Source organism: Mirounga angustirostris, unplaced genomic scaffold (assembly GCF_029215605.1).
Source record: "Mirounga angustirostris isolate CCGP_5_RB_7025 unplaced genomic scaffold, mMirAng1.0.hap1 SCAF_1, whole genome shotgun sequence".
NCBI classification, from domain to species: Eukaryota; Metazoa; Chordata; class Mammalia; order Carnivora; family Phocidae; genus Mirounga; species Mirounga angustirostris.
In genome coordinates this window covers 210,491,054-210,510,329 of record NW_026991709.1, presented here as the reverse complement: position 1 = coordinate 210,510,329, position 19,276 = coordinate 210,491,054, and the positions used below count along the sequence as shown (strand labels likewise).

Sequence of the window (19,276 nt, the reverse complement as noted above, 5' to 3'; positions counted from 1 at the left end):
GCCGAAGGCAGACGCTTAACCAACTGAGCCACCCAGGCGCCCCTCTCCCCACTTTTAAATGACATAATTTATTTAGGTTAACACAGTTTGTGGAAAAATTAAACACAGAGTCACCCTATAACCCAGTGATTCCATTTCTGGCTATCTACCCAAAAGAACTGAAAGCAGGGACCTGAACACCTCTATCTGTACACCCGTGTTCACAGCAGCATGATCCACAATGGCCAGCAAGTGGAAGTGACCCAAATATCCATTGATGGATGAATGGATAAACAAGAAGTGGACTATCCATACAATGGACGATCATTCAGCCTTTTATTAAAAAGGAACTTCTAACACCTGCTACAATGTGGATGAACCTTGAAGACATTATACTAAGTGAAATAAGCCAGTCACAAAAGAACAAATACTGTAGGATTCCACTTATAGGTCCCTAGAGGAGTCAAATTCACAGACAGGAAGTAGATGGTGGGAGCCTGGGATGGGGCAGGGGGTGGGGAGATGATGCTTCACGGGGACAGAGTCTCAGTTTTGCAAGATGAAGAGTTCTGGAGACAGATGGGTGGGCATGGTTGCTCAACACTGAATATACTTAATGCCACTGAGCTGTACACAGAAAAGTGGTCAAGATGGCCAATTTAATGTTGTGTATTTTATCACCATTAAAAAAAAAAAAAGACTTAAGAACAGTGCCTGGCACCGAGTGTACATGCTGGGCTTACTACATCACTGAAATCAGAGTAACTGAAACAGCATCGCTGGACTGTAACCCCCCAAGGGGACAATTCCATCTCAGTCTTGTTCCCTGGTATGTGCCTCGGGCCCGGCCAGTCCATGGAGGCTCAGGACAGATCTGATCTTTGGACTGCCTGAAACCTTCCAGGGTGCCTCATTACTTCACCCAGCCTGCCTGAAGCCTCTGCCCACCCTCTGTCCTCCCTACGCCCACCTTGCCCAAATCCAGATTCAGCACCCCCAGGGTCTGAGTGAATGGTCCCTGGAGTGTCTGTGGCCCCACCAGATCTGCCGCTGTCCTGTTGCTGGCCTTGGCTCAGGACGCCCCCTGGCCTGGAGCACACACCCTGCCTCACTCCAACTCCCCTATGGGAACAGCCCCCTGTGGCTCAGGGCTCTTCTGGAAAGACTGCCTGGGTTTGCCCAGCTCTCCAGGCAGAGCGGCCAAAGCCTGGCATTGGGAGAAGTAGACCCCGTCTCTGGTGGCTCTTCAAGGGGTCAAGGGCATAAGTGGCTTCAGCCAGAGGGTAGAGCTTCTAGAACAGCTGCAGGCACTCAGGTGAGAGAGGAGTTACTGGGTCACATGGTCAGGGCAGGGATTGGGGGGAGGCGAGGGGGATAGCAACACTTCCACCATAGTGGCAAATGGCCCTCAGGCCAGGGGAGAAGCTGGATCCTGGGGAGAGGCAGAGGAACTCCAGGCCGCCTGCCTCCCCTCTGGCACCAGTGTCCTCCCACTGGGCCCTCCTTAAAGGGCAGCCTGGGATGGGGAGAGCTGGAGTGGCGCCGGTATCACCAACATCCCCTGGTCGAGTCCCTCTTGCGTGTCCTTGATGAGACCCCAGGGGAGGCGGCGGCCGTGGGCAGCAGATGGAAGCGAGGACAGTCCAACCCCAGGGCTGGGAATGGGGAGCAGCGGGCACAGGTCAGCCCCTGCTAGGAGGCACCCTCAGCTCCTGGGCCGAGAAGAAGTTGAGTACATCCCCCAGCCACAGGGGCAGCTTGGACAGGGCACCCACCCCTCCCCTGCAGGCCAAGGCCCCCATGGTCAGCTCGTGGGCCTCCGCACTGTCCCGGGTGGCGCTTGGACCTGCTCTTCTAGCTCCCTGCGGGGCTGAGCCGGGCCGACGCAGCCCGCAGCGGGACGTGTGCCTCGGGAAGCCCTGGCCCAGCCGTGGCCGCCTGGCGGAGAGAATGAAGACAAAGGCGCAGCGGCAGGTTTCTGTACAGGAAGTCGGATTATACATTTTAGTAACGGGCGGAAGAAACGAGGCATCGGGGCAACAGTGCGTGGGCCACAGGGAGAATAAGAGGTCGAGAGCTGGGGTTTGGCGTCAATCTTACAAAGTGTATAAAGAATCTGTGTTTCTCTACAATAACAAAAAAACCAAAGGCTACAAGAGCGGTTGTATATACAAAACACGGAGATATTGCTTCACTTGCAAACAGGTTCCTGACCAGACGGGAGACAAGACAGAGAGGGGCCCAGGAAGGGGCTGGAGAGCGCGCTGCGTGCAAAAGGAGGGTGAGGGGGGATAGGGGTCTTCTCCCAGCACAAATCTACAGGCAGGAGCTGGTCGCGCACGCACGGGAGACGTCGAAGGCGTGTGCGGGTGCTGGCTGTGTGGGGGGGAGCAAGGGGGCCGGGAGCCCAGAGTGTCCGCCTGCCCCGGCCCCCTGGCGCCTTGCTCTTCGAGCAGCAGCTCGGAAGGGGGTTCTGGGTGGGGACTGGGGGGGGGGGGCAGTGGGGCCAACCGGCCACAGAGGGAGGGAGGCCGTCGCTCCCTGGAGTCTGCCGTGGAAAACTGGAGAAGCCCGCTGGGCGCGCCCCTCCTCCTCGCCTCCGGTCGGCCCCGTGCAGCCTGCCACCCTCCCTGGCCCGCCGAGATGCACACTGGGACCCGAGAAGAGCAGGCGCGGCGACCCGGGCGTCTGGCTTTCCTCGAGCGGGGACAGCAGTTGCCACTCGATGACTCCTGTTCTTCAGGGGCCGCAGCCAGCCATGCGGAGCTCCACGGGAGGGGCGGAGAGGGCGGGGCAGGGGAGCGCAGCGCGGTGCGGGGCGGGCGGAGGACGCGCACGCGCGCGCGGGCGGGGCGCGGAGCGCTCACAGGTTCTGGCAGCACTGCAGCTTGTTGGGTTTCTGTCCGTCGGTGGTGGGCGGCACGCTGATGTCCACCACGTTGTTGCCGGGGGACTCATCGTGGGCTGCGCGGTCTGCGATCTGCTTCTGTGACACGATGCGGTAGATCTCTGCAGGTGGGGGAATGCGGGGTGACCCATCTGGACCTCAGTGTCCTCTGGGGAGCACCCCCCAGGCTGAGCCCAAGACCCCTCTCAAAGGCCCCCCCTCTGTGCCCCGTGTGTCCCCCCATCATGTCGGGGGGAATGACAGCAGGGGCTGGGCTCCTGGAGGCTCCCACCCGGTCACCAAGTGCTGGCTGGGTGCTCAGCAAGGGCGGGACCCATGTCTGGTCACAGGGCTACCCCCCCCAGCCGCGCCTCTTCTCCTGTAAGATCAGAGGCCCCTCCTCCTCAGAACAAACGCCCAGGAGCCCAGGAGCCCAGGGGCCCTATGGCCCCGCGGCTGACCCAGCTGGCTGTTCTCGGGTGGGGCCACGGCAGAGGGGGTCTCTATGTCCTCAGGATCCGGCCTGATCCCAGGAAGCACGCCATGTCTGTCCTCATGTCCAGACCGGCTTTCGGGTTTCAAGAATAAAGCTTCAGGGACTGTGTTCTGGAGCAGGCAACCGGGGTGGCTGGTGCCCTTCCCAGGCCCACCCACAGTGGGCATGTTGGGGTTACCATGGCCCCAGCCAGGCCCAGTGACCACCTGTGAGGATGTTCTTGAAAGCTTCCTCGACGTTGGTGGAATCCAAGGCTGAGGTCTCAATGAAAGACAAGTTGTTCTTCTCTGGAACAAAAAGAATATTGCCCAGGTGAGCAGTGGGGGTGGGGGGGAGGGCTACCCTGCATCCTCCCAGGGACCCTGCTTGCTTGCCCGCTTGCCTGGCCAAGAAATGAATGGTGGGAGCCAAAGAGACAGGACTGAGATGCCCACACCTCAGGAAGGGCAAGCTGGCAGGGGCCTGCCTTCCAGATGGTTCTCCGATGCCTCAGTCACAGTCCCACTTTCAGGAATGTGGCCCCTGGGGGAGGCCTGGGCAGGCGGCCCCATGTGACACCCACATGCCCCACCCCCCCCAGCCACACCTGCTCCGGCCTGGCACAACTCACCTGCAAAGGCACGAGCCTCGTCAGTGGGCACGGCCCGCAGGTGGCGCAGGTCACTCTTGTTGCCCACCAGCATGATGACGATGTTGCTGTCGGCGTGGTCCCGCAGCTCCTTCAGCCAGCGCTCCACGTTCTCGTAGGTCAGGTGCTTGGCGATGTCATACACGAGCAGCGCGCCCACGGCGCCGCGGTAGTACCTATGGGCGCAGCGCGTGAGCTACCCACAGGGGCCTCCCAGGCTCGGTGGGCAGCAGCTCCTTGGCCCCCACACACGGGGCAGGGGGCACAGAGCCTGCCCGAGGGGTGGCCACTGTGGCCTCGAGGGTGGGGTGTGTGTCCCCAATTCTGGCTCTGCTCCCCGGGTTCAGCTCAGGACTACGGGGCCAGAGCAAGGAGCTTGGGACCTGGGGTCAGCAGACCCTCACGGGGTCAGTCACAAAAGGGAAGAAGGAAAGGGCCGCTGCTGGGCAAAAGCCCCGATGCCCACCATGGCTTGGCCAGTCTGACCATCAAGGCGACTGACAGACACCCATCCACCCTGAGGGATTAGGGACATGAGAAGGTGACCAGGCCTCAGTGGAGGGAGTCCCGAGGGCGCAAGTGACTGACTGGAAGCGGCGGAACGCTGGGAGGGTCTAGGGAGAGGCAGCCCCAGTGGGTCCTGGTAGCGGGGGACCACAGGGAGGCGAGGGATGCCAGGCCTATGTGGGAGGACAGGGAGAGGGTGGGACAGGGTCTGAGCTGAAGCGCAGAGGGAAGCTGAGGGAAGATAGGCAGGGCAGGCGAGCAGGCAGGGCTGGGGAGCGGGCAGAGGGGACCAGTCCAGGGTAACAACCCTCACGGTGCAGCCAGCGTCGGTGAAACCACAGTGCCTTAAGGGACAGGGACTCCAGGGCTCAGAGGAACCGTAGGACATGTCTACCCTAGGGTCACAGCATGGCCAGGACTGGGCACTGGTCTTCCCAACGGTCCCATAACTCCTGGAGGTCCTGTCCCTCCATCCTGGGCCAAGGAGCGGCTGCCCACCGAGCCTGCCCACCTCCCGCCCACCCTTCTGGGCCCACCGGCCCCACACGCATGGCTTCCTGCATCGCCCCAGCCCGTCACTCACGCCGAGGTGATGGCTCGGTAGCGCTCCTGGCCGGCGGTGTCCCAGATCTGCGCCTTGATGGTCTTGCCGTCCACCTGGATGCTGCGGGTGGCAAACTCCACGCCGATGGTGCTCTTGCTCTCCAGGTTGAACTCGTTGCGGGTGAAGCGTGATAGCAGGTTGCTCTTCCCCACGCCCGAGTCCCCAATGAGCACCACTTTGGGGGCAGGAGGGAGACAGGTGAGACTCGGCAGGCCGGCCTCCCTGAGCCAAGGCCCATACAGCACCCATGCCCACCTGCAGGACCGCCAGCGGCACCCTGGGTGCTGCACAAACTTGAAAGCCAACATCAGAGCAGCAGGGCTGTCCTGGAGCCCGAGGCTCCACATCTGCTGGTGCAGAAGCAAGCACAGGCTCAAGGCTCCCGGAAACACAGCCGCTGTGGACAGTGCAACACCCCGCTGTCTCTGATCCTTCAGAGCAGGGCTGCCCCAGTGCCGATGTACGCACCCAGACATCCCGGCGGGCAGGCAGAGTGGGGATCTATCAACCCCTGACCCTCCCCTGCAGCCCGGAGGCCAAGAAGGCTTCAGGGCTGGGCCACCTTGGGCGAGTCATTTAACCTCTCTGGGCTGCCTTTTCTGCAGAAGGGGGACTCGAGGAGAAAAGGCAGGATCAGAACTCCAGTAGCATCTAGCATGCTAAGGCAGGCAGGGAACAGTTATTGCTAGGTTCTTACCTACAAGGGTCTGTCTCTGGAGCTCTAAGTCACAGGAAATGAGAAGCCTCCCCCCCACGCCCACCCGCTGCTTCCTCATGAAGGGTTGCCGCAAGCAAACCCACATTCAGCCCCGGCATCGTCAGAGCTGGCTCATGCGGAACAGGAATGTGCCCTCTAGATGCATATGCAAAGGCACAGAGCCTGCCACCCCGACGCCCCCAGAGTCAGCCCTTCCTGCAGAGACATCCAGAGCACAGAGTCCTCCTGAGCAGGGCAGGGCAGGCCCCTCCAGTCTCTCCCTGCATCCCTCTGCCCCAGCCAGAGAAGCACTGCCTCTAGGGGCCAAGGTGCCCCAGGCTCTGTGGTAGGGCCACATGAGCTGGTCCGGGAAGAGTGTGAGCCCAAGATGCTGTCCTTAGACCCAGCGCACACTGGAGTCTCACGTCTGCGTCTGCACAGTGTGTGAGCTGCCCATGTACGCGTGGGAATATGTGCAGCGGAGAAGAAACAACACATGGCTGTCTGACCAGACACCCCAGGCAGAAACCACATGGACCCCCACGTGTGGACCTTGGGCTCTGGCACCCAAGAGTGGGTCTGTCCAGTGGAAAGCCACGGGGGCTGTAGGTTTGGTCACCCACAGCCCCAGTTAAGTTTTTCCTCGATGGAAAGTTGTATATGTGCATGGCCAAATTCCCACGGCTTCTGACCACCTTCACTGCCCCACCTGGGGCCACACCACCGGCACCTCTCCTGGGGTCCTTGTGGTTACTCTCATAGCCAACCACCAGGCTGTTCTCCTGGAGGCCACCAGAGGGCGCCTGTGAGCACCTGAGTGGCTCCCACCACTGCTCTGCCCACAGCCCTCCAGGGCTCCCACCTCCCAGATGTAAAAGTCCAAATCCTCCCAGAGGCCCACAGGGCCTTGCACCACCTGCCCCATGCCCTCCCTGCCCTCCCTCTCTCCCCCTCGCCCACTCTGCTCCAGCCACACGGGCCTCCTCACTGGAACTCGAAGCTAGACAGGGCCACGCTGCACTTTGCCTGGACATTCTTGCCCGGGTACCTGCCTGCTGTCTGCCCTCCCCTCCTCGGTGTGGTCCCTCAGATGGCACTCGATCGAGGAGGCAGGCCCTCGCTGCCATCCTCTTAAAAGCCCACCCCCCTCCCCGCCGGCCTTTCCTCCACAGCTCCCCCCACCCAGGTTACCATCCTCAGGCCACAGAGGAGGAAGGGGCAGGTAAGGCAGCCCCCAGAAGACTAAGAACAAGAATGTTTAATGAGTCTGTCCTAAGAAAGCCCTCGATGTGCCCCACCTCACACAAGTCTCATGTAACCTTTACAAGAGGAAGCAGGAGAATGCCGAGCCCAAGGCACTGTGAGCACACGCCTGTTTGCAGGCCTGCTCCTACCTCCCAACCCTGCTCACCAGACAGTGACTTGCCCAGGGCCACCTGGCTGGAAAGTGGTTTGTCAGGATCTGAACCCATGTCTCCTGCATCCAGAGCTAAGCTCAGGGATCTGGGTCCAGCCTCCTCCTCTCCCACCATCTGGGGCATCCTGACCCTCGGAGTAGTGGGTAAACTCCTGCTCATCCTTCAAAACCCCTCAAGTCAGGCCTCTCCTCTCCCTTCAAACCAACATGTGACCTGGCCTCCATGACCTGGGATAACAAGGCAGGTGTTCTCTTGACAATGTAGGTGCCCAACGGAAGACTGTGAGCCGACCTCGGAGAAGGTGGAAAGAGGTGGAGATGGACAAGGGCCTGTGACTCTCACCCACGCTGTGGAGCCCACCACCCACACCCCCAACCCCTCACCTCCTTCCCGCGTGGCCACTGGGACCTGGCCAAGGCTGGAGAGGCTGGCTCACAATGCGTATGCCCTCGGGAATGGAACAGGAAATGAGCGGGAGGGTCCCTTCTGGGCTCTGCCCTGTATGGCCACCCCCATCCCCTCCCTCCCTTGCCAGCCTTGGCCCCCTCAACTCTGCCCTGGCCTAGCCAACAATCTCCTCAGCACCTCGGGCCAGGCCCAGCCCTGAAGGCTTTGTGATTGCGTTCTCAGGGCCATCCCAGGAGCGAATGTTCATATTATCCTTCCCCTTATGCAGCTGGGGGCCACTCGGCCTGGAGTGACCAAGTTCCTGGCCCAGGGTCACCCAGTGAGAAAGCGGAGGCCAGGACAAGATGAGAGCCCCCAGCCACTGCACAGATGAACTGCCGGCCCGCCCCTGGCCCACGGTGCCTGATGCAGGGAGGTGGCCAGTGGGGCAGTGGCCAGGCTGGCCCCATGTGAGGGCTAGGAATGAGAACAGCATTGTCCAAGGCACAAGTGATCTGTTGTCTTGGGGAAATAAAGGGCCCTTGAGGACACAGCCCCTAGCATTTCCACAGAAGTCGGTGGCATCACTGGCTGGGAAACGGCTCCCCTGGACATGCCACTTGGCTGGCAGAGCAGGCAAGCCCAGTTGGCAAAAATAAAGAGCTGGCACCTCTTGAAGCCCTGGGTCCTCCGACCTGCCTCATGACAGCGTGGCACCCCTGGGGCCCACACGCTGACACCCAGGTAGACTGTGGCCATTTGGGGGGGGGTGCTGGCTCCCCTACTCCAGGCAGAGCAGGCCCCTGCTTCCCCCCCACCCCAGGAAGCCAGCCCTGACCATCGCAGGCCCCAGAGACTGGCACTTGAGGGCAATCCTGCCACAGTTATATCCCAGGGAATCAGAGCGGAGGACAGATCGGGGCCCAAAGCCAGGGCACAGACAAGGCCACCATGGGCCAATGGGGGAAGATGGCGTGCTCGGGTCCTTACCAGGGGGTCTGGTGGGGGCCCTGCCCAGGCTGGAGAGCAAGGAGGCTACCTCAGGAACACTCAGCAGAGGAGGGTGAGCATGGGGCTGGCCTGTTCCCTGGGCTCTGGCTGCTACTCTCTCCTCACCCCCTTTCCCAAAAGGACTCATGGATGGCACAGGGGTGGGCAAAGCCCAGGGGACAAGGTCCTGGGCTACCACAGCAGCTTCCCACTTCAACCCACATCCTCAGAGGCCAGGTGAGTGGCTGGGGGGCTCCAGGAAGTCCTTCGTGGCCCTTGGGGACATAGCTGCTCCCACTGTGGATCCCGCAGCCTGGTCCAAGCCAAGAGAGATCAGGGCAGCCCCCAGGGGCTGATCTGCAGGTTGGGAAAATGGCCCATAGCTGTCAGGATAAAATGTTAGCAGGCTGAACACGAGAATCTATAATTAGGTACAAATAAACAACCTCACTCCTGGGGGAAGACAGAAAGCGCAGTGAGGAAAATAAACAGCATGTGGGGAAAACACCCAGGGGGATCTGCTGGCCTTGGTCTTGGGAGGTCAGGGGAGCCACCGTGTGATGTGGCGGCCAAACCAACCAAGGCGGTGGTGGGAGGGCTAAGCCGGGGGCAGTCAGCATCCCAAGTGAGAAGTGTGGCGCCTCCGTGCCAAGGGAAGGGCCAGAAGGTGACTAAAGCCTGGGGGAGGCTGAGCACAGGGTTGGGGGCATGACGATCACTGCTCCTCCCCTCCTGAAGGGGCCCCACCTCGGACTAGGTGATGGGGCTGGGGAGCCTCGAGGTAAGGAGTATGTGCCAGACCCACACAGTTTCCTTCTCCCGTTGGAGTGAAAAACTGAGTGGATTTCAAGAGAAATATGCAGAGATAATAGGGAGACCTCCAACAAGACACACATGTGAACGTGAGGTCTCAGATGCCCGCGGTTTGGGAAATACTGACCTTGTGGGCTCAACTTTCACTTCTAACCCTGAATGACTCAGAAAAGTAGGCTGAGGGGGGAGGGCAGCGGGGCAGGCAGCCCCCACCCATACCCCCGCCCTGTGCCAGTTGCCGCCGAAGCCAGATCTGGGCTTCCAGGAAGAGGACTCTGGAGATGAGTCCCGGGAAGCACACAGTCGCTCCATTGCCCCTGACCCAGTAACTGGACTTCTGGGAACATACTTCAAGGAAATAACCCAAAGGGCAAAAGATGACTAGTGCAAACACTCGAGCTGGGTTATTTATAACAGCAAGCGGCTGAAAATAACAAGTGGGCAATGGCTCCAGAAGCTTGGAGGTTGACGACTAGGCTTAAGGCCCCCCGCCCTGCAACCAGGACCTGGGGAGCAGAGGCCTCAGGGCCCCAGCCACAGCAGGATGGAGTCCCGTCCACCGGTGGCCAGTCCCTTTGGGGGACTGACAGAAGAGCTTCCCCTGACTCTAATGTGAGACCCCAGGGCAAGTCGGCACCAGGACCTTGGCCTGATACCTGCTGACCACACAGCTTCACCTGCCAGTGACTTATGAGCCTGCACACAGCTCCCCGGGGCCCACGGTGCCACGTGACAACTCTGGGCCTCTGTGTGGGCACTCCCCCAGCCCAGAAGCCTTTCACCACATGGATATCCCAGGTAGGGAGTGCTCCACCCCGCTCTCCACATCCCCAAGGTCCCCAGGCTTCCGGCCCCAATGTGTGGGATGATAACACAGGCACAACGGTCAGTGATGGACACGGACCGCACTCCCAGAGATAGCCAGGCTTCCCCAACGAGGGGACAATGTCAACCGCTGGTGTGGGAGGCAGACCCTCACACGGCAGGCAGCAGGACAAAGGTGCTTCATGCGGGCCCAGGGTTAGCGATCAAGGGCAACCATTGTCAGCCAGGGAGCTCAAAACAGACAGCCCCGGGCCTGGCCAAAGCCCAGGTTGGCCCAGAAGGCACTGTGAAGCCAGTGACTCTTTTTTTCTTTTTTTTTAAGATTTTGTTTTTAAGTAATCTCTACACCCAAAGTGGGGCTCCAACTTACAACCCAGAGATCAAGCGTTGCATGCTAGACTGAACCAGCCAGGCACCTCTAAAGCTAGTGACTTAGGTCAGTCCACACCCCCAGCGATGTGGAGGGAGTCTCCCCAGCTTGAGCGGCAGGGCGAGGGAGCTAGGCCGGCCGTGGCTGTCTGACCTGCCACGGCGGCACTTTTGGCTCCTAGAACCCTCTGTCCCTTGGGCAGGGACGATCCTCTAGCAGGTTGGCCGAAGGCCAGCCCATCGGTGCCCATGTGTTGGGGGAGGTGGTCTAACAAGCTTAGTCCCACATATACTCCTTAGGTGGTAAAGCCCAGAGCTGACCTGGGTTCAAATCCCGCTCCAACACTTTTCAAATGTGCCCTGTCTCTCTGGGTCTCGGTTTCCAGGTCCAGAGAGAGAGGCTGGATACTATCGACGACCTCACAGGGTTGGGGTGAACATTCAATGAATTCGTGAAGTGCTTAGAGAAGGGCAGGTACTTTGGTGGTTCTATTAAGAGTTCTAAGAGTTCAAAAGATAATAACTGGTGGTTACTGTTAACCACCAAGCCTGGGTCCAGCACACACAGTCCCCCCGCCAGGCGCCCCTTCCACGCAATTCTGGGTCAGCACCCCAACCCAGGGTCCCAAATCCAGGGTCCCCCACCACACGCCTCATCCCCTCGCGTCCTCTCCCTTCCCAGGCACCGCCCCCAGACATGCCGCCGCCAATCAGGACCGGCTCCTCCCACTCCGTGAGAGAATCACCCCCACCTGCCCAGAGCCAGCCCATTTCTTGGACACGCCCACTACGCCCTAGCCCCGCCTCCTATGGCCCCGCCCCCACCACGAATGGAGCTTTCCACCCAGTCGGCCCGCCAAATGCTGGGGAGGCCCCGCCCCCGGAGGCCCCGCCCCTAACGGCCTCTCCCACCGCTTGGGGCCCCACCCCCTCTGGGCCCCGGCCCCGCCTCGGCGCATCCAGGGCCCCCAGGCCTCTCTGGGACGCCCGCTCCGCACGGCCGCGCACTCCAGCCCAAAGCTGACCGAGCCCAAACTGCCCCGGCCTTCCCCGCTGCCTAACCCGCTGGGCCCCAAGTCCCGGACTCCGGCCTGGGCCTAGCGGCCTGGAGCGCAGCCTCAACCCGCCTGCCCGCCGCCTTGCCGCCGTGCGCTCGCCCGTCTCTGTCCCACAGACCGCACCTTTGAATAGATAGTCGTACTCGTCGTCCCTGGTCCCCATTGTCCTGGCGCTTCCGGCGGGATCGGCGACTCCGCAGCCCCACCACAAACACCCGACGGGGGCGGAGCCGGCGCCGCGCAGAGCGGCGGCTGGATGACCAATCAGAGGCGGGTGGCGTAGCGACCGGCACCCAGGGCAGCCAATCAGAGGCAGAAGCAGAGCCTCAAGGGTGGGCACCGCCTGGGATCCACCCTCCTCGCCTTCGGTCTCCTGGAGAAAGGCGGAAGGAATGCGGACCTTTCTGAAGTGACGGCTGCATCAGCCTATCAGAGGTGGGCTCTCGAAGGCGGGGCGGAAGACTGTAAGAATGAAACAGATTGATGGAACGAGTAACCAATGAGAGGCTTGATTCAGACGGTCCGGGAGTACCAGAGGACCTGTCCGGGAAGGGAAATGGGGCTACGTCCAGGTGATGTTACGCTAGCTAACGTCCCGATGACGTCATAGGTCAATGCGCGCGCTCTGCTTCCCCCGAACCCCGCCTCTCTCTGCCCTCCCCAGTAAATGACCGTTTCCCGGCCTCTGAGCGGGTTTTTGTTTTTTGTTTTTTCCCACCTGGGGGTTCCCTCTCGGTTCTTGGTTGGATTTCCATCGCTGTATTTGGGAGTCATTAAGGTACCCCACTACCTCAGTTTCCTCCGCTACATGACGGGAGAAACTCACTTCGTGGAATCTTTGGAAGATAACTAGATCATCTCGAGACCTAAAGACATACTAAATCAACCATCCACTTTCTGTCATTGAGGCTTTAACAAATATAAAGTCCTTCCTGGACGTCAGACTCTCCCCAACATGATCTCCCCTTCTCTATCCCCTTGCCCTGTTATATTCCACCTTCCTCCCCCGGAGGATTTACCACTACCTGATATTAGACTGTATTTCTGGGGGCGCCTGCCTGGCTCAGTCGGTGGAGTATGCGACCCTTATCTCGGGGGTTCGGGCCCCATTTGGGCGTAGAGCTAATTTTAAATAAATAAATAAATAAATAAATAATAAATAAATAAGTATTTCTTGATCCATTAATTTCTCTAGTCCCCTGCCAACAGCTCATCAGCCCCATGAAGGCAAGGACTCTTGTCTGTCTCTGCTGGTGCTGTGTCCGCAGTGTTCAGTAAATATTTGATGAGTGACGAATAATGTAACCAGAGAGCTCTGTGGTAGTTATTTTACTATAATTATAATTATTATCATTGCCTCGTGGACCTCATCCCTGCATTGTCCAACAGGCATCCGAGACACTAATTTGGCCTCTTTTCCCATATCCACTCCTCCTGTGACTCCGTGTCCCCCACGCCACCCCGCACCTCAATCCTCCTCTCCTGCCCAGCTCACAGCCAAAGGTCATGGATTCCTCTCTCCTCTTCCTTTAGTCCCCTGCTTCTTCCTGCCTCCTTTCCTTCAGTTGTCTTACTGTTTTCCCCTCCTCCCTTCTCAATTTCTGACCACTTCTCACCGCCGCCACTGCCACCATCTCAGTCCTGGCCCCATCATCACTCCCTGGACCTGAGCTGTTGTCTATCCCCAGATCTCCCTGCTCTGCCCTCACCCCACACAGTCTGCAGTCAGAGGAGTCTTTTTTTTTTTTTAGGTAAACTCTATGCCCAACATGAGACTCAAACTCACCACCCCGAGATCAAGAGTCACATGCTCCACAGACTGAGCCAGCCAGGAGCCCCAGAGGAGTCTTTTAAAACATAAGTCAGATTGTCCCGCTCACCTGTTCAAAAATCTTTCAGTTCTTCCGTTGTAAACATTTACTGAGCACCTACTAAGTACCAGGCAGTGCTCTAGGTGCTGGGTCTGCAGCATTGAATAAGACAAAGTCCAAGCCCTCACAGCTGGCATCTAATGGGGTCAGGCACACAAAAAGCCAGTAAACAATCTGCACAAGATAATTTCAGAATGGGAAGCGAGCAGTGAGGGGAATAACTTGGATTATGTGATGATGGTGGCGCTCCTTAGCTAGGGACCCAGGGAAGGCATCCTGGGGGAGGTGGCATTTGCACTGTTTGGGGGAGGGGAGGAGGTGGTGGGAACAGCATTCCAGGGGGACACAACAGCAAGTGAGAGAGACTCTGATGGATCTGAACAGCCAGGTAGCCATGGTGGCTGGAGAGTGGGGTCCAGGAGCCAAGAGATTGGACAAGTTGAAAAAAGCAAGACTGGAAGCCAGACCAGAGTGGACCCTCCTGGGCCTTGTCAGCACACTCCCAGGCAGTTGGCTTGAAGCCTTGCACATTCCCTTACAAATGCCCTCTCCCCCAACTCCCAGTTCACCATCCTAGCTTCCTGCCCAAATGCTGCAGCCAGGTGGGGCTATTAAATGGTTCCCCAGTGAGCTTTACTTCCTGCCAAGGTCACAAGCGCTCTCACTGTGCGCTCTTCCTGGAATGCCACCCCCCCACCCCCCCACCCCTGGTCTTCTTTGAAAACTGACTCAAAAGCCACCTCCACCCTGAAGCCTTTTCTCCAGGATAGCTCATAGTAATATTAGTAATGTTGCCTAATGTTTTTATTGTGTGCTATGAGCCAGACACTGTTTGGAGTGCTTTTCATTTACTGCCACATGAACTCCTCACAGCACCAGGAGAACAGAAAGGGGTAGGGATGGGAGGGTGGGGTACCAGAGGCTCCCCACCCCCCATTTTCCAGGTGCAGGAACTGAAGCCACAGAGCTTTAACAGACTATCTCTAGTCAACCGGGAGAATGATGTGGTTGAAGACTCGGACTCCAGAGTTGGGCGGGTCTGGATTCACATCCTGGCGCTCGTTCGGTTCCCAGTCCTAGTGGTTATTCTTTGTGTTGTTCCCCGGGATGAGAGAGGCCGTGATGACAGGAGATGTGACAGTGTTGGGGAGATAAGCTCTCTTGACAGAGTTTGAGGATTAAGAGGGCAGAGGTGAGGGAACCCCCTACTGCCCCAACCTCCATAGGCAGCACTTCCCACCAGTTCCAGCCACAGTGGGCTCAAGGGAGACTCTGCAAGCCTGCCTGGGACAGGACACCCCCAAACAAGGATTCTGGAGAGGGTCTGGCCTCCGACTAAGGAGTTCATCACCCATACTCAGCCAGGGCCCCAGCGAAGTTACTGTGTCCCCAGCACCAACCAGGAAGAGCCACAGGACCAGAAAAGCACAGACTTTTCCTCTAGCAAAGGGGCCCCCACCACTTCCCTAAGAACACTTAAAAAGCATATTGGAAAGATAGGTTTTCCTATTAAAACAGCAGCTGGGACCCAGGGCACACGCAGATGTTATTTTTCCCAAACATGTGTCCTGGAGACAAGGCATCATATTATTCCAGACCACATGATATGAGTGGTAATTTTAGGCAGTGCATTAAATAGCACTGAACCACATGCTGAGAAAGTTGCACCCTTGTCCCATTTCTGACGTATTTTATTACCAAGGAGAGAGACTTACTCTTTCTTGCCCATACCTCTTTTTTTTTTTAAGATTGTATTTATTTGTATGACAGAGAGAGACACAGCGAGAGAGGGAACACAAGCAGGGGGAGTGGGAGAGGGAGAAGCAGGCCTCCTGCGGAGCAGGGAGCCCAATGTGGGGCTCAATCCCAGGACCCCGGGACCATAACCTGAGCCGAAGGCAGACGCTTTACCGACTGAGCCACCCAGGTGCCCCTTGCTCATACCTCTTGAACAGTTTTCTCTCCCTCATCTCCCTTTCGTTTTTTAATTTTTAAAAAGATTTTATTTAATTATATGACATGGGGGTGGGGGGGGAGCATGAGCCATGGGAAGAGGCAGAGGGAGAAGCAGACTCACCACTGAGTGGGGAGTCTGACGCGGGGCCCAATCCAGGAACCTGTGGTCGTGACCTGAGCCGAAGGCAGATGCTCAACCAACTGAGCCACCCAGGCACCCCTCATTTTTTGAAAAAAGATTTATTTATTTGAGAGAGAGAGAGAGCAGGGAGGGGAAGGGGCAGAGGGAGAGAGAGAGACTTAAGCAAACTCCTCCATACTGAGTGCAGAGCCCAATGTAGGGCTCGATCTCACCACCCCGAGATCACCACCTGAGCCAAAACCAAGAGTTGGATGCTTGACCGACTCTGCCACCTGGGTGTCCCCCCCATCTCCCTTTCTATACAGAGCTCTGACTGAGAGCCTTCAGAAGGCAACAGGATCTGGCTAGAATTTTTCTTGCCATTTTCTTCTGAAATTTTTTTTAACATTTAGAAAAATGAAAAGAATTTTATAGAAAATATCTAGATTTCACTATTAACATTTTATTTTATCACATATCCATCTCTCTAGCCACCCACCCAACCCTTTGATGAATTTCAAAGAAAGTTGAACATTTGAAGGAATCTAGCATATAGCATGGTGATTATAGTTAGTACTTGAAAGTTGCTAAGAGAATAGAGATTAAATGTTCTCACCACAGAAAAGAAATAACTGTGATGTGATGGAGGTGACAGCTAACACTATGGGGGTAACCATTTCACAATATATACTTGTATCGGGGCGCCTGGGTGGCTCAGTTGGTTAAGCCACTGCCTTCGGCTCAGGTCATGATCCTGGAGTCCCTGGATCAAGTCCCACATCGGGCTCCCTGCTCAGCGGGGAGCCTGCTTCTCCCTCTGACCCTCCCCCCTCTCATGCTCTCTCTATCTCATTCTCTCTCTCAAATAAATAAATAAAATCTTAAAAAATATATATATATACTTGTATCAAATCAACACATTGTACACCTTAAACTGACACAATGTCATATGTCCGTTGTATCTCAATATAGCTGGAAAAAATAAAGTTGAAGACATCAGTCTACTTCCCCTCGAAACACTTCAGCATGCATATCATTAACCAGAGTTCAGTATTTGTTTATGGCTCTTTTTTTTTTTCCTTCGAAGGTGAAATTTACATACAATGAAATACAAATCTTAAGTGTGCATTTACAGAGACAAAGGCATATGGAGGAGTAACCCACCTCTATCAAGGTTCAGAACATCACCATCACTGGAGAAAGCTGCCTCAAGCCCCTTCTCAGTCAATCCCACCCTTCTTGCCAGTGTGTCAACAGCTATTCATATGTTTTTCCCCCACCCGAAGTGATGGCCTCATTTTGGACCATCAGTTATAAGCCAACATATCTGTGATAAGGAGGGACTTTGAAGGTAAGCTTGGTGAGGGTAGGGTAGGAATCTTTTTGTTCACTAGAGTATCCCAAGCACTTAGTACAACGGCTTGGGAGGTGGTAGGAGCTCAGTAAATATTAGTTGAATTTATAGACATATTTTCATGTCCAACTTAAAGGATAACTTATGCAGATGTGGTTAAAATGTGAAGAATTTACCCAAAACACTGCATGAATGTATATACTAGAGTTGGCTGTCCAGTATGGTGGTTATTACCCCCTGTGGTTGTTGAGCTCATGAAATATGGCCCGTCCTGGGGCGCCTGGGTGGCTCGGTCCGTTAAGTGTCTGCCTTCCTCTCCGGTCATGATCCCAGGGTCCTGGGACCGAGTCCTGCATTGGACTCCCTGCTCAGTGGGTAGCCTGCTTCTCTCTCTCCCTGCCGCTTCCCCTGCTCATGCTCTCTGACAAATAAATAAAATCTTTAAAAAAATGTTAAAAAAAAAAAAGAAATATGGCCGGTCCCAATTGAGATGTGAACCTAAGCATAAAACAAACACTGGGTTCCAAAGACTTAGTACAAAAAAAGCAGTGTATATGCTTTAATATAATACTAATCTTAATATCCTGCATTAATACATTAATAACCTGTATATCACTCACATGTTGAAATGGTAATATTTTGGTTACTGGGTTTGATAAAAATACATTTATTTTATTTATTTATTTTTTGAGAGAGGGAAAGAGAACAAGCATGTGGGGGGATAGGGAGGGCAGAGGGAGAGGGATAGAGAGAACCCCAAGCAGGCACCATGCTCAGCGTGGAGCCAACAAGGGGCTCAATCCCATGACCCTGGGATTATGACCTGAGCTGAACTCAAGAGCCAGGTGCTCAACCAACTGAGCTACTGAGCCACCCCGATAAAAATACATTTCTAAAATTCTTTTCATATGTTTCTTTTATTTTTTTTGGAGAGGGATGGAGGGAGGGGCAGAGAGAGAGAGAATCTTTTAGGCAGGCTCCATGCCCAGCTTGGCCCACTGTGGGGCTCAATTTTACAACCCTGAGATCATAACCTGAGCTGAAATCAAGAGTCTGACCTTTAACTGACTGAGCCACCCAGGTGCCCCTCTTTTTACCTTTTTTTTTTTTTTTTAAGATTTTATTCATTTATTTGACAGAGAGAGAGAGAGAGAGAGAGAGAGAGCACAAGCAGGGGGAGGGGCAGAGGGAGAGGGAGAAGCAGACTCCCTAATGAGCTAGGAGCCTGACTCAGGAATCAATCCCAGGACCCCCAGGATCATAACCTGAGCCGAAGGCAGATACTTTACCCACTGAGCCACCCAAGCGCCCTTTTTTTTAACTTTTTTTGTGTGTGTATGTTTATTTTTCCTTTTTGTTTAACGTGACTATTAGAAAAAAAAAATTAAATTAAACATGTGACGCACATTATATTTCTATCAGCTGTCCGGATGCTAAAAAGTTCACTGTGATTCATGTGTGTAAGTATGATCAAGAAGGGTTCTCATTGGGCGCCTGGGTGGCTCAGTCGTTAAGCGTCTGCCTTCGGCTCAGGTCGTGATCCCAGGGTCCTGGGATCGAGTCCCACATCGGGCTTCCCGCTCTCCGGGAAGCTTGCTTCTCCCTCTCCCACTCCCCCCTGCTTGTGTTCCTGCTCTTGCTATCAAATAAATAAAATCTTAAAAAAAAAAGTCTGCACTGGGGCGCCTGGGTGGCTCAGTCATTGAGCGTCTGCCTTCGGCTCAGGTCATGATCCCAGGGTCCTGGGATCGAGTCCCACATCAGGCTTCCCGCTCTCCGGGAAGCTTGCTTCTCCCTCTCCCACTCCCCCTGCTTGTGTTCCTGCTCTCGCTATGTCTCTCTCTGTTAAATAAATAAAATCTTTTAAAAAAAAAAAAAAGAAGGGTTCTCATTGTCTCCATTATCTGCTTCCAGAAGGACTGAATGAGGGTTTCGCTTTTTTGAAAATAAAAATTGAGGGCGCCTGGGTGGCTCAGTTGGTTAAGCGACTGCCTTCGGCTCGGGTCATGATCCTGGAGTCCCGGGATCGAGTCCCGCATCCGGCTCCCTGCTCGGCGGGGAGCCTGCTTCTGCCTCTGACCCTCCTCCCCCTCATGCTCTCTGTCTCTCATTCTCTCTGTCTCAAATAAATAAATAAAATCTTAAAAAAAAAAAGAAAATAAAAATTGAGACACACATTGTGAAATCATGAAGGAAATTAAAATCGGGTGTCAGGTGGTAGGACTAACCAGTGTTCTCAAAAGATCTGGGAGTGTGCACCCTCCACCCTGGGAACATATTTCTGTGGACTTTGAAACTGACCACTCTTTTAAAAAC

General features: G+C 55.9%; 1 protein-coding gene and 1 long non-coding RNA gene across 2 annotated transcripts; one reads left to right on the top strand and one right to left on the bottom strand.

Moving 5' to 3' along the window:
- Window positions 1–299: 299 nt before the first annotated feature.
- Window positions 300–12,318, bottom strand: RAB11B (RAB11B, member RAS oncogene family). The gene is made up of 5 exons (XM_045863153.3): window positions 11,782–12,318; window positions 5,081–5,276; window positions 3,973–4,166; window positions 3,569–3,649; window positions 300–2,988 (listed from the first exon to the last, which is right to left on the bottom strand). Exons 1-5 carry the CDS (start codon window positions 11,819–11,821, stop codon window positions 2,843–2,845), a joined length of 657 nt encoding a protein of 218 aa, XP_045719109.1. The 5' UTR covers window positions 11,822–12,318; the 3' UTR covers window positions 300–2,842.
- On the top strand, window positions 9,659–18,630 carry LOC123834161 (uncharacterized). The gene is made up of 2 exons (XR_006788398.3): window positions 9,659–10,204; window positions 11,283–18,630. It is a non-coding gene; the product is annotated as an uncharacterized LOC123834161 (long non-coding RNA).
- The last annotated feature ends 646 nt before the right edge of the window (window positions 18,631–19,276 follow it).